At 35.2% G+C, this 25788-nt stretch overlaps 1 protein-coding gene across 1 annotated transcript in view; it reads right to left on the reverse strand.

Moving 5' to 3' along the window:
• emc8 (ER membrane protein complex subunit 8) overlaps positions 1–25788 on the reverse strand; it is a 33323-nt gene that overhangs the window by 4896 nt on the left and 2639 nt on the right. Inside the window, exons 2-4 of the mRNA XM_067389835.1 lie at positions 971–1047; positions 817–886; positions 648–742 (exon numbers count right to left, since the gene is read on the reverse strand). Of these exons, the coding sequence (XP_067245936.1) occupies positions 648–742; positions 817–886; positions 971–1047 (242 nt within the window). The remainder of the gene's footprint in view (positions 1–647; positions 743–816; positions 887–970; positions 1048–25788) is intronic.

Genomic DNA, 25788 nt, shown 5'->3' on the forward strand with positions numbered 1-25788 from the left:
ATTCATATAAAGAAAATCGGAAATGGCCAAGAAAATTGCAATTGGTGCATCTCTAGTTTTGAGTGGCATCATTTGTCTGGAGCTGGTGTGCTTCTGGCAACTAACAATGAACTCTTGCTTGTATATACTCTTGTCATTTTGTTCATAATTTTATTTTTCGTGAAGCATTATTTTGCTTCACTTCAGCTATGGTAAAGAGACATTCACTCTTGCATTGCATGTTTGTGCATTTTGGCGGCAGAGCAATTAAGGGAGACTGAGGGTGTGTCTGTTTGCGCTGATTTCAAATATCAACAGTGTTTCACAAAAAAGGTTTACTGCACCTTTAAAGTGAAGGCCTGATTGTTTCAGGGACCTTGCCACAAGCCTAGTATTTTTGAGTTTCTATTTTACTTTTGCTATATTTTCACACTTAAATGCTTTAGTAATCCTCTTGTACCACTGTATGCTTTTGTGCAAAGAAATAAGTCTTTTGACAATTCTCTCCCATTGTTGTCAGCATTAATTCTGAGAATAATTCAGTGGGCTATATAACACTTAATTGTCAAGAATTTACTAGGAACCCTAAGAAATAAGTAGATCCCCTAACATGTACTCTACATAGAGTGTAATAGCTAAATTTGTTAACTTTTAACTTTTGTACTCACGTGCTTGGGTCTCTGCACTTCCACTTGTTGTCATGGTGATCATAGATGAAGAGAACAGGTACAAAACACTCCATGGTGAATCTGCTGTTGTCCAACTAATGGTGACAAACAATGCAGTTTTACTATCTAGCTATCTGACATGGTTGTTATATGTAATGTATAAAATTACCATGATCATTGCAGCCTCGCTGAAGTTTTCTGAGATTCTGGCAGCGACCTTCTCAGCGACCTGGTTTGGTCTGAAACAGTTCAGACACAGTAAAGATCACACCATCACAGATAGAGACAATCATGCAAAGCACATGAAGAAACCGAAATTTTACCTGGCTTCCTTTATACGCTCATTTGCTTGATAATAGCCAGCAATGACATACTTGTTCTCTTTGCACCATGTATCAATCTGAAGAAAGAAAGATATTAGATCTTTTAAGTATTAAGTTCATCCGAGTAATTACAGGAACAGTACTCTTGCCCTGCTATAAAGATTAGTGGTTTATGTTGAACTAGCTGGTGGACTGACATAACTATGCTTTTGCCCAGTAAAATCATCATCCCAAGTAACATCAAAAGGTAGGAACATGGTAGTTTTGCTGATAAAGATGGTGGGAGCCTATGTGTAAAACCCAGTAAAACATGATAACATGTATAAAACTAAATTAAACAATCTCATAATTTAATTTTTATTTTTTAAAAACATTTAACTTTTTTAAAACATTTTCATTTAATTTCATGAACATTACTAAACATTGACCTTTAGTTTCATTAAAAGGACTATTCTATTGTAGGCTCATTTTTTAAAAGTTAATTTAGAACTGGGTGCCGTACCTGCTTGGCAAGAGTCGCCTCAAACTTGTGCATCTTTGTAAGCAGAGATTGACGTAAAGTTAAAAAAAAAAAAAAAAAAAAAAAAAACTGCATACCATGCATACCACCACGCGGAATGGGATCTCGCACACAACGCGCACGACCACCCACACCACGACAAGGTCATTTATGCCATTTGCACTTTGCCAAGCACCGAAGGTGCGTAGGCACCTATTGTATCTGTCGCCATTGTTTTTAATTCTTCTTCAGCTCGAGTCTATGGCAGCCCATAGAACCGCTTGCAGGAAAGATGTGAAATTAGAGGACAGTCTGAACTGTGTCCATAGCAAATTTGAAGTCTCTAACTCAATCCTTCTAGTGCCACCAGCTGTTCAAAGTTGCACTCATGTTTGTTAACTTTTGAACCATACGGGTTAGAATCGATTGCACCCTATGACGTCATTCTCAGTCATGAAAATTTTTCCACAATTTTGAATTTTCTGAAAAACCTACTCTTTCGAACTCCTCCTAGGCCATTACTCAGATTTTCACAAAACTTGAACCAGATCATCTTCAGACCATGCCGACAAAAAGTTGTGGAATTCAAGTTTATTTCTCAAACCATTTTTAAAAAACACACAAACGAATTTTACATAGCGCTTGTGAAAATAGACAATGCTGTATCTCCGCAACAATTTATCATATTCAGACCAAACTTGGTACATGTCATCACAAGCATGGCCTGAGGCAATCTGCAGCGTTTCAGCGCAGCGCTACCCACTGGTCCAGAGATATGAAAAAAATGGCTATTTTTGCTTATAACTAGGGCTGGGCGATATATCGCATGCGATTGTTACTCGCATTTCGTCAGTAAAGCAGGTTCCCTGATTGCCGCTAAATCACCATCACCTGCTTTCAAATGGAGCGGCATTTAATAGACAGAGCCGTAGTTCACTGACAAGCAATATCGCATTCATTATCTCAGATTAATCGCCTTCGATAATGAACGCGATATTGCGTAGCTTGTCAGTGAACTACGGCTCTGTCTATTAAATGCCGGTCCAACGGTACCTAGGTTTCGACTTACGGTTCGTGTTGCATGGTGATTTAACACTTAAACGATTGTGAATACCTTCGAAACCGTTAGTCTGATCGAGACGAAACCAGCGCAGGAAACACAGAACCTAAAAAAATTGGTGGGATTATGCCTCTTGGTGTCGCTATAATTGAACAAAACATGAAATCGCCATTTACTACAATACAGTATTATGATATAAAATGCTATATAAATTCAAGGAAAACAAATTTATTTTTTCAGAATGCACATTTGGAAGGGAAATATATTAATAGGAACATTTCAACAGGTTGAACATATGAGATGTAGGCCTTAACATCCTCAGTTTTGAAATGCACACTGCACACGAATGACACCTGCGTACAAGTGGATCAAAACCTTTCATCAAAGTTGTCCTAAAACCTTCTCATCCTCTTCAAATGTTGACTACGGGATTTTAAAAAAAGACCTTCATCCTGCTTTATCGGTCTCACCCATGCTTTCCTCAATTCTTTTTGTGTTGGGAAATTGTGAAAACTGTCAGGTTTCATATTAATTTCTGCTAATTACTTACAAAGCATTCAACTGCCTAGCTGTGCAGTATTTCTCGGAAAAAAAAAAAAAAATATATATATATATATATATATATATATATATATATATATATATATATATAACTATAATCTATCATGTTAATTATAGTTCCATAATTCTGGTCTGTTGGTAGTTCTTAGAACATCAAAAATGATCAAATGGAGGACTAAGGACTAACATTGATGTGTTCGACTGGAACTGAAAACCTCTCGTGTCACAACTCTGCTTTAAATGAATTTAATAGCATCTATGCTAATATTAGACTTTTTTGCCCACGGGATACTGCAAAATCCAGCTCTGGCTCAGTGATGTTGCTGTCTGATGTCTACACCCTGTGCATTGCGATGAGTGAGGGGCATCTCAGTGATTCAATGCTATTATGTACAATCACATGTTATGTATAATGCCATGACTTTTAATTAACTCCTCAGTTAAACTGCTTCGAGGTAGAAAATATGATCAACCTTAGCACCATGTCTACAGTGGACACGACAGCTCAAGGCTGTCTTCACTGGACACGACAAAGAGACTACTGCAGTTAATGTGCAGTGGACTGAAATTGTAAGGATTCTCAATGCAAGCATCCGCAATTTCTAAACCGCAAGGTTAAGTGATTATGTGTGGGTTGTTTTTTTTAAATCCTAAGATGTTTGTTTTAAAATGAACTGTGCGTTGTGGATTGTATGTATGTATTGTTATGTTTTATTGTATGAGAGCCTTTTAACCCAAGACAATAAATATTCTCTGAACTTTCTCTGAGCAGAAAGTGATTTTTTTTTTTTTTTTTTAAACACCAACCCCCTAAGTGTGCAATCTGAATGCAGCATGCCTAAATCTAGCGCAAAAACAGAACAGAGTGGGTATGGGTTTACCGTTACGACATGGAAGAAATCAAAGAAACAGGGAAGGTGAATTCAGGGCAGGATAAGAAAAACAAAAAAACATCCATGGTTAGGTAATATTATGGATACAGGGAGAGATCATAGAGCCAGTAATTTGCAAGCCCTGTCAAACTATCGTTGTAGCAAAACAGTAGGGTACATTCACACACAATGCATTTTTGCGGTTAAAAACATGATACAAGTCTAGAGATGAGTTTAAAAAAAAAAAAAAAAAGATACATACATTGTCTCTATGATAATGTAATGTATGGGCGATACTGTCAGACTAATTGGATTACTATGCATTTGAATGACACAGTTATGCTGATTAGATCATGGCTGGGAAATGTAGGGAATGGGCTGATCCCTCCCCCTTTAATGTATATGAACTACCAAGTACAATGCCTTAGTTAGATTTTGGATGACTACAGCGACGCACAGCGGGTTTCTCAATAAAGAGTAACTTCTGCTTAAAGATATTCCAAAGTCTCCTGGTCTATGCTTCTGAGATTTCCAACAGTTTTGGTGCCGTGACCCGGATAGAGCTTCTCACCTCAATCCAGATTGAAACTTCAAGCACAACAAAGATCTGATCCAAAAGATCCAGGCTGAATTTTCATGTACACCCAAGGGTTGGTGAGTGATACTCTTTCCAAAAGAACCACTAAGACCAGTACAAAGTTTTATCCTCTGCGCCGTCAGAGAAGAGTTAACACAGCTGTAGGGTTTGGTTAACTAAGTTATCCTCTAAAAATGTTCTTTTAGAGATGAAGTTTATCCTCTGTTCAGGCAGGGAAGATTAATATTAAGTGCTGATAATGGTATCCTCTGTTTAATCAGGGAAGATGGTGTGTTAACAGAATAGCCATCCTCTACTTTGCTAGAGAAGAGAGTTCATCCTCTGTTAATTCAGGGAAGGTTACAACTGTTACAGTGACGAGCAGAGTAGAACCAACTTGCTAGCACAGAGAAGGTTGAATACATTATGATGTGTATTAACTAGGTTAACCTCTGCTCTGTCAGGGAAGTGTTGAAGTGTATTATTGTGCCAGAAAGACATTACACAATGTTGAGAAAGCACGCTAGACTAATTCCAACAACTGAGAAAGGTGGACTAGCTGCTCCTTTATGGACAGATAGTGAGTTCAAATCATTGTTAGGAAAGCACATGGACTCAATAGTGACCGAGTCAGTCAGACTGGATTTGACAAAGAAATTTGGGATTCATCCAGAAAAAGTTTGGTCTATTGAAGAATGCAAAAAGGTACTTGGTGCTTGTATTCGGAAGAAAAATATGAAGGGCATTATCTGCTGCCACAGAGAATTTACTCTATTCATTGCACAAGAACAACTCCAACGTATTGCCAAGTTAGAAAAGCAGAACAAACAGTTGCACACTCAAGTGTCTCATCTCACTCAGAAGTTGGGCCTTAACTAAGCCTCAACCAATAGTGACTTAAAAGACCAACAGTCAGATGAGAACTATCCTGACTTACTGTCTTTCTGTAGACTAGAGGGCAATAGCAATACTGGATTGGTGGATAAGGAGGATGTAAATGCAGTTGAAGTGTGTGGAGCGAGACAAAAGGCTCAGAGTAGGGTAAAAGGGGTTGACACAGTTACATCTGTACTCCCCATACTGCAGTTACAAGCAATCAGTACCGCTCTAGGTCCTGAAGACATAGAAAGACCTGCTGAGAATTTGCCATCAGTGCATAGAAACTTTGAGTTTAGGATAGAGTTGTCCAGAAAAATGAAGCTCTATGATATGTCCCTTGCTGAAGTCACCCAGCTAATGACACAAATTTTAACAGTCAGAATTCAATGATTTTGAAAGTGCTGTAAATAATTCTGAGTTTCAGCATTCCAGCAAAGGTGAATTGAGAGGAGTTCTGAGACTGTTACAGAACCTTGTTGGACCAAAGGTAGACTGGTCAAAGATCACACGTTGTGTACAGAAGAAGGATGAAACTATAAGTGAGTACACTGAAAGATTTTGTCAGTCAGCTGCAGAATACAGTGGAAGAGTTGACACTCCAGAGAAGGTGTTAGAGGATCATGGACCACTGGTCCGCATGTGGTTTGATGGGTTTTCATTAGAATACAGAAATGCATTGCCTTCCTTAGACCTCACATGGTTCAATAGAACCCTGCAAAACAACTTAAATAGGTTAGCTATTTGGGAAAGAGACTCCGATGTCAAGACAAGAGTAAAGATTGCAGCAGCATCCTTTAACCCTCTATTGCATAGTGTTGCCATATGGCAACATACTCTTTATGTTCATTTCCTTGCCACCGTCTCTTTAAGAGAACATTCTAGTTTTTTTTATTGGTAAGAGAAGACCTTAATTTAGCCAATGATGTGCTTTGGTTAAGTCACATGACATGCATTTTTTTTCTGTGGCGTGATTTTCTGACAGACTGCCGTCTCTTGTCGGTAGTTGCTGAAAGCAAACTAAAACGTCAGTAACAAACAAGGACCTGCCCATGTCACATTCACAAAAAAATGTTAACATCATCTCAGGTAAGGTATGATGACATATTCACCACTCAAAAATGTTTATGAAATTAGTTTTTGGTAAATCGAGAAAATGTCTGTGTTGCCATATGGCAACACTGCGCAATAATGGAATGGCATTTTTATAATAGGTTAGATAGCTAGCAAAGATCAGCTGCAGTCTGTTAAGCTATAACAATAAAAACATTAATGCTAGTGATATAATGTTGATTAGTCGTATGTTAAGGACTGCCATGGCATTTGTATTATGGATTAAATCAACATTAGAGATCTGCCATCACAGCCATGTATACTGGCCCAGACCTACCACTGGCCTACCATTGTGTCTCAAAAAGGCAGGTGCAAGTGGCTGTAAGTGTATTGTAAGTGTGAAGAGCACCAAATGTGATGTCTACATGTGTCTCACCTTTGGAAAAAAAATGGTTTTTGGAGGTTCATACAGAAAAAAGGTGAAATTTAAAGAATATAAAGCATTATTCAGCAAAAGAGAATGGAAAAACACAAGATGTTGGAAAATAAGTATAAGGTATTGTTTATAATTACTGCTAAACCTTATAATAGCACTAATTGATTCAATACAAACAACATTTCTGAGGAAAAATATGAAATATATATACTTACACTTATTCTAAGTTTTTCCACTATTGTACGTTGTTGCCATATGGCAACGTATCATAAAGTACCTTAAAATAATATTTTTTTTCCATTTTTTTTTTTTTTTACAGCACTTTAAGTTAAGCCATTCTAAGAAAAGAAAAATAGTCAAATATTCTTTTATATAGATTTATCATAATGCGTGCGGTAGAGGGTTAAGGTCAACACAGAGAATCGACAGAAACGTAAATGTTCTAAGAGAAAAGGCAGTTGTCATTACTGTGGCAAACCTGGAGATTGTATGAAAGAGTGTAGGAAAAACAAAGACATTTAAAGAAATGAACAGCTTTACTCAGCTCCTACTCAGTCTACTTGCTACATTGAAACTGCCCCTCCCCTCTTCTCCATACTCTTGGAGCAACTGCTTGCTGACATGCTAACCATTTGGGCTGTGAGTGCTTAATTTCCCTAGTAATCTACAAAAAAGCTGAAAGACTCATTCTGAACAAAAGAAAGTTGACTGTCACCTCCACCATTTGGGGACACTGGTTAAGTACACTCACAGCCTTAAATGTTATGCTACAGCACACACCATTCACTTATCCATCCTCTATGGGTTATGATGTCTGCTATGACTGATGTCTCAATGGAAGATGGAGATGTAGCACATTAAAGTTTGGAAATTAACTACAGGGAGAGAATAGGACACAGAGACCAATGAGGAGCCCAGGGAAGAACCGAAGTGCATAAGGCCTCGGGGGCCAACCATGTGGTGAAGACTTCCTCATAGGTTTCCCCATCTCAGTACTTTATCCCCACCTTACTGGTCTATAGGTGTCAAATTGATTAAGACTAGGTTAAGAAAAAGAAGAACAAAATCACTATACAATCACTAGAAGTCTATGATTTTTCTTTGTTTTCTTGTGTGCACGGTGTAAAGCATCACCTCAGATAACCATGAACAACCTTCACGATGGCCGAGTCATCTGAGCAACTCAGAGTTGCACAATGACAAAGAATCATCTTGGGACAAACATGGAAAGGACTCTACAGGGAACAGACTCCACAGATATTCAGGCGCCATGGACTTTTAGGACTTCCACACATATGCTACATGGTTTTCTGTGTCATCATGTAGTTTATACAACATATTACCACCCTGTGTTGTATATGTGTGTCAACAGTATACTTAAGTTAAAGAACAACACTTATGTTGTAAATGTTGGACACAACACAGAATAAGATGTATGTGCCTGTAGCTGTCACAAGTTGCATGACTGGAAGATGGGACTTATGTTAACAAACATATGTTATAGAAGGGATTTAAGAAGGTTTAAATTTGTATTATGTGAGTTATTAGAACTCAAAGGGGGAACTGTGGGATTACCAATCTGTACTATATTTAGGTTTCAATGTAATAGTATATGAAATGAAAACTTTATGTACATTGCGTTTTACATTTTGAGGTAAAGATAAGGAAATCAAGGCAGGCAGCCCAGGTGTGTGAGACATTAACCTGTTGTCTTCCTGACCATTTGGCATGACAAGTTCAAGATACAGTGGTGCCTTTGTCTCTATGATAATGTAAGGTATGGGCGATACGGTCAGACTAATTGGATTAGCACCTATGCATTTGAATGACACAGTTATGCTGATTAGATCATGGCTGGGAAATGTAGGGAATGGGCTGATCCCTCCCCCTTGAATGTATATGAACTACCAAGTACAATGCCTTAGTTAGACTTATGACTGCAGCTACCGACAACAAGTGATCTCAATAAAGAATCCTGCTGAAGATACATCCAAGTCTCCTGGTCTCTGCCTCAACAAGGGAAAAAGTTTCCAACAGAATTAATGGGAATTAATGGGAATAAACAGGGAATTTGCAAAATTACAGGTTAGCCTATGACAGGGTACTTAAATGTAGTTGAAAAGGACATCTTGCAACATAATTTTTGCAATAACCACCATATTTAATGCAATTTTAGTTGATTTTTTACCATGACATTCACACAGCACACTACTTACTGCAGTGCTATTGAGGCCACACCCCCTACATGCACTGTGCATTCCCCCAGTCCATGACATGCACATTTGCTCAAAAATACAGAAAAAAGCAATATTGTGAAACATAACTACAATTTAATTTGATATACATAAAAATATAATTTATTTCTGTGATGCAAAGCTGAATTTTCAGCATCATTACTTATTAGTCTTTAGTGTCACATGATCCTTCAGAAATCATTCTAACATGCTAATTTGATACTCCGTTATCAATGTTGGAAACAGTTGTGCTGCTTAATTCTTTTATAACCTGTGATACTTTTTTCAGGATTCTTTGATGAATAAAATTTTAAAGAACAGCATTTATTTAAAATAGAAATCTTTTGTAACAATATACACTACCGTTCAAAATTTGGAGGTCAGTAATTTTTTTTCTTTTTTTTTTGAAAAAAAGTAATACTTCTATTCAGCAAAGATGTATGAAATTGTTAAATAAAAGTGATATTAAAGTGATATTGTTAGAAAAGATTTCTATTTCAAATAAATTCTATTCTTTTTAACTTTTTATTAATAAGTGAATCCTGAAAATAGTATTACAGGTTCCGAAAAATATTCAGCAGCACAACTGTTTCCAACAATGATAATAACTAAGTATCAAATCAGCATATAAGAATGATTTCTGAAGGATCATGTGACACTGAAATAAATAACACATAACAATTGTTGCAATAAAAATATATTTTAACATTTACTAAATTAGAATTGAATGCAAAAAATAAACTTATGACCAAACAAAATGTTTATATTTGGTTTTATATGATACTTTTTATGTAAATATTATACATTTATATAAAATTTCCCCAAATTTCCAATTCATTCTCATAAATTCCCATAAATTCCTGTTAAGTTTCTAAATTGGAATATTTCCAAAATTCCCCAGGATAAGTTCCCGTGGAAAGTTTCCGGAAAATTACCAAAAATCCACTAAAAATGGTTGAAGCATATTAATTTGCTCTCAAAAGTCTATCTATAAGAATCTATATTTGAATCAGTTTAAGGGATTTTGTTCATTTTAACAGCTTCTGAAGCTACCAAGAGTTCAAATATGCAGTACATCAACTACACGTTACTGCAACAACATCCCTATATCTATGAGAATGAACCATATAGGGCTTTAAAAATGAAGATTCCGAAAGACCCGTTTCATAAGAACAAGAATCTAAAATGGCTAAATGGATCTCTTTAACACTTCTTGAATTAAAGACAAGTAAACTTTGAAAAATTTTATTTTTTTGCTCTCAGAAAGGCATGTTGTATTCAAATGTTTTGATAGAGGGAAACAAGATACATTTCTAGTTTGTTTTATTTGTTCTTCAGACAATCTTATTTAAACAATAACTATCAGCTGTTTAAAAAGTTAACCACATTAGGTTCTTGACCATTGAAAATTGGTAAATTTCAACAATTTGAACATGAAGCTGCTTTTGAAAATCCCCATATCTATGGGACTGAACTATACAGGGCCTTAAAGGTGCCCTAGAATGTTCTTTCACAAGATGTAATACAAGTCTAAGGTGTCCCCTGAATGTGTCTGAAGTTTCAGCTCAAAATACCCCATAGATTTTTTTTATTTATTTTTTTAACTGCCTATTTTGGGGCATCATTAACCATGGACCGATTCAGCGCGCGGCCCCTTTAAATCTCACATGTACATCAGCAACATGCTAACGAAACATTTAGAAAGACAATTTACAAATACCACAAAAATAAAATGTAATCATGGATAATGTCAGATATTATTGCTCCATCTGCCATTTTTCGCTATTGTTCTTGCTTGCTTACCTAGTCTGATGATTCAGCTGTGCACAGATCCAGACGTTAATACTGGCTGCCCTTGTGTAATGCCTTGAACATGTACTGGCATATGCAAATTTGGGGGCGTACATATTAATGATCCCGACTGTTGCGTAACAGTCGGTGTCATGTTGAGATTTGCCTGTTTTCCTGAGGTCTTTTAAACAAGTGAGATTTACAATAGGAGGAGGAAGCAATGGAGTTTGAAACTCACTGTATGTCAGTTCCATGTACTGAACTCGTGTTATTCAACTATGTCAAGGTAAATTAAATGTGATTCTAGGGCAAAACTGGGGCCCAGGACAGGAAGCAGACAGACTGGCTAAACCGACCGTCTGCTGACTGCCTCACGTTACAGAAGTCAGATAATTCCCAACACATAGAAACTCTTGCACCTAGATATTATCACATAGATACTGTGTCTGTACCGCGAATTAGTAAAAACAAAAAATGTCTAAACCCATTAAATGGTAAAAATCTAACTGATGTTCAACAAATAAAAAAAAAAAATCGAGATAATAATGATAAACAAATGATAAAGCTTGGGTTGTTAAATATTAGATCACTTTCTTCAAAAGCACTTATTGTAAACGATATTATCACAGACAATAATCTAGATGTGCTGTGTTTGACAGAAACCTGGCTAAAACCGGACGATTACATTACTTTAAATGAGTCTAGTCCTCAAGGTTAGGATTATCGACACAATCCTCGACAGAAAGGAAAAGGGGGAGGTGTTGCTGTAATTTATAGTAATATTTACAGTATCAGCCAGAAGTCTTTCAAATATAATTCCAGACTTTATCAAAGAGATTGGCGATTTTCTATCAGAATTAGTACTAGCTGCAGATAAAGTCCTTGTTGTTGGTGATTTTAATATCCATGTAGATAATCAAAAAGACTCATTGGGATTGGCATTTACAGACATTCTAAACTCTATTGGTGTTAGACAACACGTGTCGGGACCCACTCACTGTCGTAATCATACTTTAGATCTAATATTGTCACATGGAATCGATATTGATGCCATTGAAATTCTGCAGCAGAGTGACGACATTTCAGATCATTATCTAGTCTTGTGTATACTACATTTAGTCAGAGGCTAAACTGCCTCCCTGCCATGAATATGGTAGAACCATCACTTTTACCACTAAAGATTGCTTTATAAATAATCTTCCTGATCAGTTTCATTGCCTTAGCATACCAGACAGCTTAGAAGACCTCGATATTGCAACAGAAACTATTGCCTCTCTCTTTTCCAGCACATTAGGCTCAGTTGCTCCTTTGCGTTTAAAAAAGATTCAGGAAATTAATCCAACACCATGGTACAATGAGCACACTCAGGCCCTAAAAACAGCAGTTAGAAAAACGGAGCGCAGTTGGAAGAAAACAAAACTAGAAGTATTTCGCATTTCGTGGAGAGAGAAAATTATTGAGTACAGAAAGGCCTTAAAAAGTGCTAGATCTGCCTATTTTTCAAAACTTTTAGAAGAACATAAACAACCCTAGGTATTTATTTTATACAGTGGCTAAATTAACAAGAAATAAAGCTTCAACTTCTGAGGTTTCCAAAGAGCACAGCAGTAATGACTTTATGAACTTCTTTACTTGCAAGATTGATAATATCAGAGAAAAAAATATAACCATGCAACCGTCTACTACAGTCTTGTGTCAGACAGTGCATTGTAGTGTCCCTAAAGAAAAATTCAATTCATTTACTGCTTTAGGAGAGGAAGAATTGTCCAACTTGTTAAATCATCAAAATCATCCACATGTATGTTAGACCCTATACTGACTAAGCTATTGAAAAAGTTGCTTCCAAAGGTCATAGATCCTCTTCTTAATCTTGTTAATTCATCTTTATCGCTAGGATACGTACCAAAAACCTTTAAGCTGGCTGTTATTAAACCTCTTATTAAAAAAATACAACTTGATCCTAGAGAATTAGTCAATTACAGGCCGATCTCAAATCTCACTTTTCTGTCAAAAATACTAGAAAAGGCAGTTTCATCACAACTATGTTCCTTTTTAGAAGGAAATAGTACACAGTAAAATCAACAGTGTTAATCAAACAGTGTTAATCTGCATTTACTCTTAAGGAGTTAATTTAACAACAAATAGTGAAAAGTGTTGGTGAAAATAATCAGAGTTGAATTCTGCCTCGTTAAATTTACTCTGTTAAGCTCCGCCCCTTAAGCCAACTCCGAAGACCTGAGCGGAAGTTCTCTCATCGCCATCTTTTGCCTCGCACTAAAAGGTAAGTTTTTTTAATTAACTTATTAAAACGTAAGTTTAATATTTGATGTTAACGATTGTGCTAGTAATAATGCAGTTGTAGTTTTTTGATCTGGTAATTTGGTTTAAACTCGGAAATATCGAATAAAGTCACTAGGCCTATGTTGGAGAAATGTGCTTTTTCGTCACAATGTGGTAACGATAAAGTTTAAATTATGTCAGTAATCTTACTTAATTTGATTTTCAGCTGTAGTTGGGTGTATCCATTTAATGTGTTATTTTATATTTATATATATATATATATATTTATATATATATATATATATATATATATATATATATATATATATATATATATATATATATATATATATATATATATATATATATATATATATATTTATTTTAAAAAACGTTTAATTATTGAACGTCACAATAGGTGGTAAGCTGACACATTTTTATGTGTTTGGATGGTCGAAATCTTGCAGTTAGGGCTGTGGCTGGTGTTTTCAACATTTTATAATGTAAACGTAACGTGTAGCATGTAGCCAAATGTTATTGTGGATTGAAATATTTTAGCATGTCTTACGACGCTACATACAGAACATAAACATGTCAGAATATATATTATGTTATGTAAATCGTTGGAATGTTATATAAACTATATATTTGATACTGTTCAGCTCCCGACAGATTAAATATGTCCAATGAAGGTAATTATAAATTTGATTTGTCAAAATGCCACCATTGTATTTTTATTGAAGCCACGTAAGTTAGATGGCGCTGTGGGATAGCATTAACATGGCCCAACACTACGCAACAAAGGCGGCGATGGGGAAGGCGGAAAGTCTCATTTAAAAATACCTGCTTTTTTGTTTCTCGTCACTTTAACCTTCTGCAGTGATCACGGCATCACGAACAACTATTTTATATTTTTGTTATTAGACATAAGCAATCAGTTGACTTCAGCAGAGCATCGGTTGATACAAGTAACGCATTTTGAAATCCATTCTTTGTAAGTGACTGTTATTGGCATGGTATAGCACATATTGCTGAACTAATGTATTTTGTTCTTTTTTGTTTTAATTAACAAGCTTCTCCTGTGCACTCAGATAAGTCCCTGTCTTCATCCTTTGACTCCACTGACTCACAGGACACACTCATTATTGAAGAAAGGTTTTCAAGTAACGTTACACGAATGAGGCTCGATGATGAAGCTAAAAAAGGTGGGCAACACGTTATTACTTATGCATTTGAGGGGGAAAGAAAAAAACTGTTGAAACTAATAAATCAATTTAAAAAATCTAACATTAGTTTGATCTTTATACGATTAAACATTTAGAAAAATATGTATAAATCTTGTTTTAAGTATTTTTACATGATATTAGAGGAAGGTGAATGAGAAATATGCCAGAGTAATTGTGGTGTTCCTGTATCTCAGTGACCCCTCCTTCAAAAATGGCTTCGTAAGTATCACACATTTTCTTTTTCTTTTTTAAAATTTTTTTAAATGGTGTATTTTGCTCTTGGATTTTAAAACTTTTTTTTCCTTCTTCTTCTGTGCCTTTGTCTTTCTAAGGAGCATTGCTATGTTGGTGAAAATGCCACCAGTTACTTGCCATGGAGAATCAAAACTATACAGAGAGGCACTGCTAAAGCACAAGCAGTATCATTTGAAGGTACAAAATGAAATGAGAATTTTATTGTCATCTTTCAAGGCAGTTTTATTGCCATGGAGTTGCATTAAAGGGTTAGTTCTCCTAAAACGAAAAAGGTCTGTCATTAATTACTCACCCTCATGTCGTTCTAAGACTTTTGTTGATCTTCAGATCACAAATGAAGATCTTTTTGATGACCGAATGCTGTCAGATTTCTTTCCATAGACAGTCTTTGCAACTGACACTTTGATGCTTTAAAAAGTTCATAAAGAGATTGTAAAACTAATCCATATGAATTGAGTGGTTTAGATCAAATTGTCTGATGAGAATCGGTCACTTGTTATGATGAACTGATTTAATTTTTGCTTTTTCTTGCATGTAAACAGCAGAAGCTCAACCGAAACTGAATAATGCACAAGAACCGTGCTGGTTATGTGCTGCATAACCAGCGTTTGAGCTTCCGGATGAGTTTTGGTTTTGTGTGTTATTAAGGTTTGGTTGAGCTTCTGCTTATGTTTGCTGATCAATGTTTACATGTGAGTAAAAACCTAAATTAAATCTGTTCATCATAAGCGATCAAGTCTCTTCAGACAATTTGATCTAAACCCCAATTCATATGGATTAGTTTTCCGATGTCTTTATGAACTTTTTGAAGTGTCAAAAGTATCAGTTGGAAAGGCAGTCTATGGAAGGAAATCTGACAGCATTTTGTCATCAAAAATATCATAATTTGTGTTCCAAACAAGAACAAAAGTCTTATGGGTTTGGAACGACATGAGGGTGAGAATTTAAATGTCCCTTTAAATGTGACTAAAGATTAACTTATTATAGCATTCTTTAAGCAGTGTTGATCTTAAAATGCTTTTGTTGTTCATTGTTCATCAGGAAAAGGATTGTCTTGTCAAGGCCAGAAAAGGCATCTACATCTCATGTAGAGAGATCTTGTCTTCTAGAAGGTTTGTTTTTATTTATTATTATTTTTATTATTATTTTCTTGTAGTTTTCATTATTTAACATTAGTCCTCTGCAATTTGCTTGGCTTTCTCAGAGTGAAACGAGCATTGAGGAGCATCTTCAAGACATCGCTGGAAGTGCTCAGCCCTATCACCTGGCTGTTGAAACCAAGAATTCAGTTCACCAGTTCTTCATTCTTGATCAACATGTCATTCCATTCAAGTCAGTCTTTTTTTGATGCCTTTTGATGATATTTTTAATGGGATTAATTCACCCAAAAATGAAAAACTCTCCCTCATGCCGTTCCAAACCCGTAAGATCTTCGTTCATCTTCGAAACAACAATGAAGATAGCACATTCAAGGCCCCGACAGGTAGTAATGAGACATTAAAGTAATCCATGTTACTCTATTGGTTTAACCTCAACTTTATACACGCATTCACACAACGACTGCTTTCATTTTAACAAATCACTCATGCGTCGTTGTGCTCTCATGTACTCAAGTCCGGTATTGTGTTGCTTCATAAAACTGTTAAGTTAAAGTAAGTTAAATCAACAGTGTCACATGGGTTACTTTAATGATGTCTTTACTGCCTTTCTGGGCCTTGAAAGTGGTAGTTGTGTAGGCTGTTAATGAAGTGACAGAAGTCTCCCAGATTTCATCAAAAATATCTTCATTTGTGTTCTGAAAATGAACAAAAGCAGGTTTAGAATGACATGAGGGTGAGTTAAGGAGAGAATTTATTTTTTGGTGAACTAACATTTTAAGGCACACTTTGTTTTTGGCACCATTTATAAAACTATTCTACACAAGATGTACACTTTTATTCAGACCACAGTGTACAACAAAGATGTTGACAAAGTGGAAGTCCTTGTATTGCTGAGGTTAGAGCAAGACTGCTTAGCTAGGTGGTTCAACAGATTCTGTACTGCATATAGTGATGTATTGTCATTTCATGCAGATGTGATGTATTTTTGTGCATATACGTGTATGTTTCTTGAGCCTGATAACGTTTAAATAAATATTTTAAATGTGATGTCGTTGAACTTGTTTTCTTTTCTGTTTTAAAAACACCAATAGGGTTTTAAAATTTGAGAATTTTTCACTATTACAAATGTAAATAAACTCTACATAAGTGAAATATTAACACTAATCTGAGTTAATTTTCCCCTAGTGTTAAACTCTAGTAACACCAAACAGAGTTAATTTCTCCTAGTGTTAAACTCAAGTAACACTAAAAAGAGTTTATTCAGTGTTGAGCAGTGTTAAAGTTTTACTCAAAATAGAGTTAATTTAACTCTGAAAATTTAACACTATGACGAGAGTCAATTTATCACCAATTCTGAGTGGGACCAAATACACTCGGGCCGAGTGTTAAATTTGACTCTTATAGAGTTCATTTAACACTGCAAAATTTACTGTGTATTTGTGAAGATTTCCATTCAGGATTTAGACCATACCATAGTACTGAGACTGCTCTCAGAGTTACTAATGACTTGCTCTTATCAGATCGTGGTTGTATTTCTCTATTAGTGTTACTGGATCTTAGTGCTGCATTTGACACTATCGATCACAATATTCTTCTAAACAGACTCGAAAACTATGTTGGCATTAGTGGAATTGCATTGTCATGGTTCAAATCAGACTTATCTGACCGTTCTCAGTTTGTAGTAGTAAACGATGAGATGTCATATCAATCACAAGTTAAATATGGAGTACCGCAAGGCTCAGTACTAGTACCGTTGCTTTTTACTCTGTACATGCTACCCTTGGGAGATATCATTAGGAAGCATGGCGTTAGTTTTCATTGTTACGCTGATGATACTCAGCTCTATATTTCTTCACGCCCTGACGAAACTTACCAATTCACAAAATTAACAATGTATAGCTGATATAAAAAACTGGATGACCAGTAATTTCCTACTACTAAATTCAGGAAAAACAGATTCTAATTTTTTGCCCGAAAACTTATTCACGCAATAATCTAGAATTCTGTCTAACACTTGATGGCTGCTCTGTTAAGTCTTCGTCGTCAGTTAGGAACCTGGGTGTACTCTTTGATACCAATCTTTCATTTGAAGGTCATGTTACTAGCATCTGTAAAACTGCATTCTTCCATCTTAAAAATTTATCTAAACTACGACATATGCTCTCAATGAAGAATGCAGAACAGTTAGTTCATGCGTTCATGACCTCAAGGCTCGATTACTGTAACGCTCTACTGGGTGGTTGTTCCTTCCACTTGATAAATAAACTACAGCTCGTACAAAATGCAGCAGCTAGTCAGCAGCAGTTCTTACTAGAACTAGGAAGTATGACCATATTAGCCCAGTTCTATCGTCACTGCATTGGCTTCCTGTTAAACATCATATCGATTTTAAAATCTTGCTAATTACCTACAAAGCACTAAATGGTTTAGCTCCCTAGTACCTAAGTGAGCTCTTAATACATTATAGTCCTTCACGTTTATTGCGATCTCAGAATTCAGGCCAGCTGATAATACCTAGAATATCAAAATCAACTGCAGACGGTAGATCCTTCTCCTATTTGGCACCTAAACTCTGGAACAATCTTCCTAGCATTGTTCGGGATGCAGACACACTCTGTCAGTTTAAATCTAGACTAAAAACACATCTCTTTAACCTGGCATACACATAACACATTATAAATTTATATTTTCAAATCCGTTAAAGGATTATTAGGCTGCATAAATTAGGTCAGCCGGAACCGGGAACACTTCCTATAACACCAGATGTACTCGTTACATCAGAAAAAGAATGGCATCTATGCTAATATTAGTCTGTTTATCCCGAGGTTTACCGTAGTCAACCGGATCTGGGCCGTATCCAGCTGAGACCAAGGACTGGTGCCATGACACGACCACAACGCAGCCCTGAAGTATCAGCAGAGATCGAGTCGACTAGATCATCCACTGTGAAGACATCATCAACATGACAGCCAGTGCCACAGTTCCTCAACAGACCGTCCATACCGTCGTGATGAATACGATCCTCAACTGGACACAACCACAACGCAGCCCTGAAGTTTCAGCAGAGATCGAGTCGACTAGATCATCCATTATGAAGGCCTCATCGACATGACAGCCAGTAGCACAGTTCCTCAACAGACCGTCCATACCGGCGTGATGAATACAATCCTCAACTGGATGGAACTGAAATAAATACTTTGATTGTTGCGATCTTATCAGACTTATGATAGCAACCTGATTGTAACAAAGCACTGATCGCCAGAGGAGAACTGGCCCCCGACTAAGCCTGGTTTCTCCCAAGGTTTTTTTTTTTTTCTCCATTTTAACACCTATTTGCCACTTGTTTGCCACCTGATGCCACCTGATGGAGTTTGGGTTCCTTGCCGCTGTCGCCTTTGGCTTGCTTAGTTGGGGACACTTGACATTTGATATTCAATAGTATTCTTGACATTTATTCAACAGTGCTTCTGATCTGCCTGCATTGACACTATTATTTAAGAGCTGCTGTGCAGCCAAATTATGTACCAGTTATCAATGTAAAGCTGCTTTGACAATCTGCATTGTAAAAAGCGCTATATAAATAAAGGTGACTTGACTTGACATATATCGTTAAATTATTACTGCCTTTAGTTATTTTTTTTGGAATAAAATGTATAAAAATAAAAAATAAAAAACTGACTTGATAAGATTTACACTTGGTTTTAAATCAATAGAACATTAACATTGTTAATCTAAAAATACAAAATACATTTTTGTATTTTGTAATAATTGTATTTGGTTTCTTTATTTCTTTCTCTTTCTCTCTTTCTTTCTGAAGTAACGTAATGTTTAACCAGGAAAATGTGACAACATTAAGTGTAACTGGGACATATATTTACATTTAATTTATAAAAAAAAAAAAATAAATAAATAAAATAAAAAAAACTGAGGACTTTGCTTCTCATTTCAGAACACCACTGCACGCCACTGACACGTACAACACAGAGAACATCTATTTGATGTCTGCATATCTGCAAGATTAATTTTTTTTTTAGTGTTTGCTTATCTGCATTAGGTCTCAGATGTTTCCGGTCAGATGTTAAAGGGTAAGTTCACCAAAAAATTTTGAAGCAAAAAAAAAAAAAAAAGGCATCCATCCATAATAAAAATAAACCATAGTAACCCAAAATAGTAAATCCAAAGTAACCCAGCTCCACTGGATTAATAAAAGTCTTCTGAAGTGGGTTTTTCGTATTAAAAAAAAATATTGGTAACACTTTACAATAAGGTTCATAGAGTACCTCAGAGATGATGGGTTTTTGTATGCAAAACCCGGAAGTGAGTTAGCATTTTAGGACTTCTGGTTCCATCGCCCTAAAGTCTATGGGTTTTTTGAATTGGTTTTTGCTAAAATCACCTGAAATAAGGTCTGTGGTTAACAAAGCCTCTAGATATTTTCACGTTTTGATCTATGACATAAAACACCAGTTAGGGCTGCACGATACTGGTTAAACTGATAATCACAATTATTTTGCTCAAAATCATAATCACAATTATTCGATCAAAAAGGGTAATGTAGTTATGGCCATTTTGCACAATCTTTAGTCAAGTCAAGTCACCCTTATTTATATAGCGCTTTTTACAATGCAGATTGTATCAAAGCATCTTTACATTGATAATTGGTATATAATTTTTCCTTTTAAAGAATAGTGTCAATGCAGGCAGATCAAAAGCACTGTTGAATAAATGTCAAGGATACTGTTGAATATCAAATGTCAAGTCAAGTTAAATTAAATTAGGGCACGATTAATTGTATTTTATCACGATAACGATATCTGCTTCTCTCGATTGATTTTAAATAATCGTCATGATATTTGCCCGCTCTATGAAAATGAACATAATTTGGAAATATTGGAAGTAATTTTAGGAATTTCGCCGTTTTATCTTTTGAAGTTCCTAAAGGTTTTACCAGTTTTCATAATGTTGATCAGCTAGAAATGATTTTCTAGCTGATTAACCTACACTTTCTAGCTTTACCAACCTACACTTCACCCAAAAGACACCGACTTCATGTAACCAATTATGATAACTTCGTTAGATGGTAAATCAATACAAAAAGCATGGTTTTGGTGAGCGCTGTGTAGTCTGTATTCACATTAGATTTGAAAGCAACGCAATTCGTTTGCAAATGAGACAAACCACAGATTCAGAATGCCCTGCAAATTCGTAAAGCAAAGAACAATGCTTTTTGAGATAGATATATATATATATATAGGGATATTCTAAAATACTTAATGTGAACAACGCTTAACGTGGCTTAATGTACAGAGTATTTACTTAAGTACTTTTTTGTAAAGTATGCTTTATTAGTTTAGTGTTTACTAAGTTGGGTCTTTTAAATGTCACAGTCTTAGTATTAAGCCACGTTAAGCATTTTCTTTGTGGGAGGAAAATGATTCATTAAACATGTTGCGTTCATATTTTGGGCACATCCGTTTTCTGTATAGTATGCTTTATTAGTATGGTGTTCACTTTTAGTAAAGCCACATTAAGCTTTTTCACATAAAGCATTTTAATGTTAAGCGTTTTAGAATGTCCCAGTGGCGATGTGATATCATCAACTGATTAGCATGAAACAATATTGTGACGATTATTTGTAATCAATCGAGAGCAGCAGATATCTTTATCGCGATTAAAATCTGATTAATCATGCAGCCCTAACACCAGCTATAACCCGGTTGTGATTTTATAAACCTTTATTGTATCTTAAAAATGGCGGTTGCTAACAAGTTGCTAAAAGGGATTACTTCCTTTGGCGGGGACTTTAGAAATTGATTGAATTTGATTCGGCCATAGCTAGTGCTTCTGAGATGGTCAGCATGTTTTTTTCCCCTGGCGAATTGGCAAATGGAATGCAAACACAGTATACAATCAAACATAATTTAGTGAAAGAATCTTTAAAGTTTATTAGGGGCACAATGATCAAGCATAAGAATTTTTAAACAAAGAAAATATTAAGGTTTATATTAACAAAAATAAAATATTAACAAAATATAAAAATATTTCAGAGGCACGCATAAAAAAAAAATATTTTCTAACATTTTTAGACAAAACAAATGGACAATTTTTCATGAAAAAGTGGATAAGTATTTATACACAGTGCAGATCATAATCAGCCAGCATGTTTTTTTAAATAAAGTTGTTTTTTAAATAAAGTTTGAGGAAGCTTGGTGGTGGTGACGTTGATCCACGACTATGGTGTATATAGCCTACTGTTAGCTTTTTTATATCTGACAACTTTATTTAGGCTTCAAAATGTATAAATGTTGTGTTAACTTGTTAAGATTATCTTGATAGACAAAATGTGTAAGTGTCATAACCCTTTGTTAAACACAAAGCTTATTTTTTGTGATTTTCCAAAAGTCTAATGGGAAAAAACGCATAGGCTTTCGATTGAAGGAACCCGTGCATCGCAAACTTTCAGGTTGGCCTACAAAAATAACTAATTGAGTACCTCAGAGATGACAACATTAGTTAACTATATTAGTTAAACTAATAATGAACTGCACTTATACAGCATTTGTTAATCTTTGTTAATTTCAACATTTACTAATACATTATTAAAATCTTGTTAACATTAGTTAATGCAATGTGAACTAACATGAACAAACAATGAACAACTGTATTTTCATTAACGTTAATGAAGATAAGTAAATACAGCAACAAATGTGTTGCTAATAGTTAGTTCATGTTAGTTAATACATTAACTAATGTTTAACTAATGAACCTTATTGTAAATATGGGTATTTTGGTAACATTTTACTATTAACTATAATAACTAGCTTTTGGCAGACGCCCGTACACATCAATTTGCGTCGGAAGAGCAACCTCTGACCCAACATATGACACAATGACGAACGTGGAAGCACAGAAAATAGAGCAAAACATAACACTGGTCACGAATTAGAAGTCCAAAACAAGAAATTTTAAAGAGAAATGTTGGAGGATTTTGATATAGAGGAGCTTGAGTTTGTTGCCCAGCCCTATTTGTTTGAACCATGAGAGGTGTCTTAGCTTACATTACTCATACATCCTGTGTCATACATCACGTCAGGGGGTTACTCATTTGGCACAAGTCAACTTGCGCAGTATGGGAAGCTAATTATTTGAATTAATATGGATATTTTTCTTACAAAAATGCATTGCCTCAGTTCAAAATGCCTTTATTAACCCTCTGGAACCATATGGATTACTTTGGATTATGGATGGGCATTTTTCAAAAATATTCTTTTAGTTCAAACGATATGTGCACACCCCTAATTGATGCATTTTTTTGCTTCAAAATGTGGCCCCCCCATTTTAAATATCTCCGATTGTGTTCGTCTAAATGAAGATAGTCACATACACCTAGGATGGCTTGAGTGTCAGTAAATCATGGGATAATTTTCATTTTTGGTTGAACTATCCCTTTAAATAGACATTTATAATACGTCTTTAAGATTTTTATGATTTAGAATGCATGTAACACTGCTATTTCTAAGATGCTGATCAAACGTTTGAACAACAGTTTTCCAGCACTGAGCACTCTTTAGCAGACATCTTAGAGACTTACCTGTTCTATCTGTGAAATAAAATACAAAATGTTAAAAAATACTCGGCAATGTGATTATTTCATTGATTATTTTCGTGAGTAATCAGCAGTAGGTTTAATCAGTGACATTATTAATAGATTTGCTATCCGGCATCTTCTCGTCACTCCCTCAACCTGCTTCCCTTAGTGCTTTTACATGTTGAAAAGGTGAAAAACATTACATTGTCCAGTTTTCTCCCTGAACGATGATGTGAGTTACTATGGCATTTCTTGATGCAGCATGAATGACCTACAATGGGGACATTTTTCACAATCAAGACAGAAAATCTGACAAGCCACGCAATATTGCGTTCATTATCGAAGGCGATTCATCTGCGATATGAACGCGATATTGCGTGGCTTGTCAGTGATCTACGGCTCTGTCTATTAAATGCCGCTCCATTTGAAAGCAGGTGATGATGATTTAGCGGCAATCAGGGAACCGGCTTTACTGACGAAATGCGCGTGACAATCTCATGCGATATATCGTGTAGCCCTAGTTTACGGTCAGGAAAATTACAGGCAGGCATGTTGAAATCTGCAGGAAGGTAGCTTTTTAAAGTTCTGTCAACATTTATTCACCCTCATGTTGTTCTAAAACCATAAGACTTCTGTTCATCTTCAGAACACAAATGATGATATTTTTCTAAATTTTTATAAATCTAATTTAAAGTCTATGCAACCAAAATGTTCAAGTTCTATGTATGTGCATTGATCAATGTTTGTAAATAGAATAAAGGGGTGGTTCACTTTTTTTTTTTTTTTTCCCTAGGCTTGATTGTGTTTATGGGGCACAGTTTAACATGTCTTAATGCTTTATTTTTTAAAAGCTGTATTTTTTCATATATTTTACCTTTATTCTACACCACTGATGTAACAACAATTGTCATTGTCATATAGGGTTGCAAAATTCCGGGAATTTTCAAAGCTGGAAACTTTCCATGGGAATTAACGGGAAAATATGGGAATTAACGGGAATATACGGGAATTAATGGGAATAAACAGAGAATTTGCAAAATTCCTGGTTAGCCTATGACAGGGTACTTAAATGTAGTTGAAAAGAACATCTTGCAGCATAATTTTGGTTAAAACAACCATATTTAATATAATTTTAGTTGAATTTTTACCCTGAGATTCACACAGCACACTACTTACTGCAGGGCCATTGAGGCCACGCCCTTGCATGCACTGTGCATTCTCCCAGTCCATAGCATGCACATTTGATCAAAAATACAGAAACTGTAATATTGTCAAACATAACTACAATTTAAAATAATAAAATAATGATTATCTCTGAAGTCTTCAGTGATCCTTCAGAAATCTTTATGATATGATGATCTGATCCTTTGTTATCAATGTTGGAAACATTGGTGCTGCTTAATTCTTTTATAACCTGTGATACTTTTTTTAGGATTCTTTGAATAAAAATTTAAAGAACAGCATTTATTTAAAATAGAAATCTTTTGTAACAATATACATTACCGTTCAAAATTTGGGGGACAGTAATTTTTTCTTCTTTTTTTGAAATAATTTAATTTATTCAGCAAGGATGTGGGAAATTGTTAAATAAAAGTGATATTAAAGTGATATTGTTAGAAAAGATTTCTATTTTGAATAAATTCCATTCTTTTTAACTTTTTATTAATAAGTGAATCCTGAAAATAGTATTACAGGCTCCAAAAATATTCAGCAGCACAACTGTTTCCAACAATGATAACGGAGTATCAAATCAGCATATTAGAATGATTTCTGAAGGATCATGTGACATTGAAATAAATAACACACAATTGTTGCAATAAAAATATATTTATTTTACATATTTACTGAATTAGAATTAATTGAATGCGAAAAATAAATAACTTATGTTATGACCAAACAAAATGTTTATATTTGTTTTTATATGATACTTTTTATGTAAATATTATACATTTATATACATTTCCTAAAATTTCCAATTAATTCCCATAAATTCCCATAAATTCCCGTAAATTCCCGTAAATTCCCATAAATTCCCATAAATTCCCATAAATTCCCGTAATTTCCCGTAAATTCCCATAAATTCCCATAAATTCCCATAAATTCCTGTTAAGTTTCCAAATTGGAATATTTCCAAAATTCCCCAGGTTAAGTTCCCGGAAATTTACCGGAAACTTTCCACCCCTTTGCAACCCTATTGTCATATAACAATAAAACAATATACCAGAGTCCAACAGTCTTTCAGTCCAGATTCAGTGGCAAGTCCTTAAACACAGCCACTGTTCTCATAGCTTTCAGGTTTTTAGAAGATTCAATAGAGTCAAAATGCATTTTCATTTCATGTTTAAATCTTAAAAAAAAAAAAGCTTGTACTTTGAAAATTTACATTTATGAATGTTATATTTGGCTAACA

The sequence above is a fragment of the Chanodichthys erythropterus genome, chromosome 7 (genome assembly GCF_024489055.1).
Source record: "Chanodichthys erythropterus isolate Z2021 chromosome 7, ASM2448905v1, whole genome shotgun sequence".
In the NCBI taxonomy this organism is placed as follows: Eukaryota; Metazoa; Chordata; class Actinopteri; order Cypriniformes; family Xenocyprididae; genus Chanodichthys; species Chanodichthys erythropterus.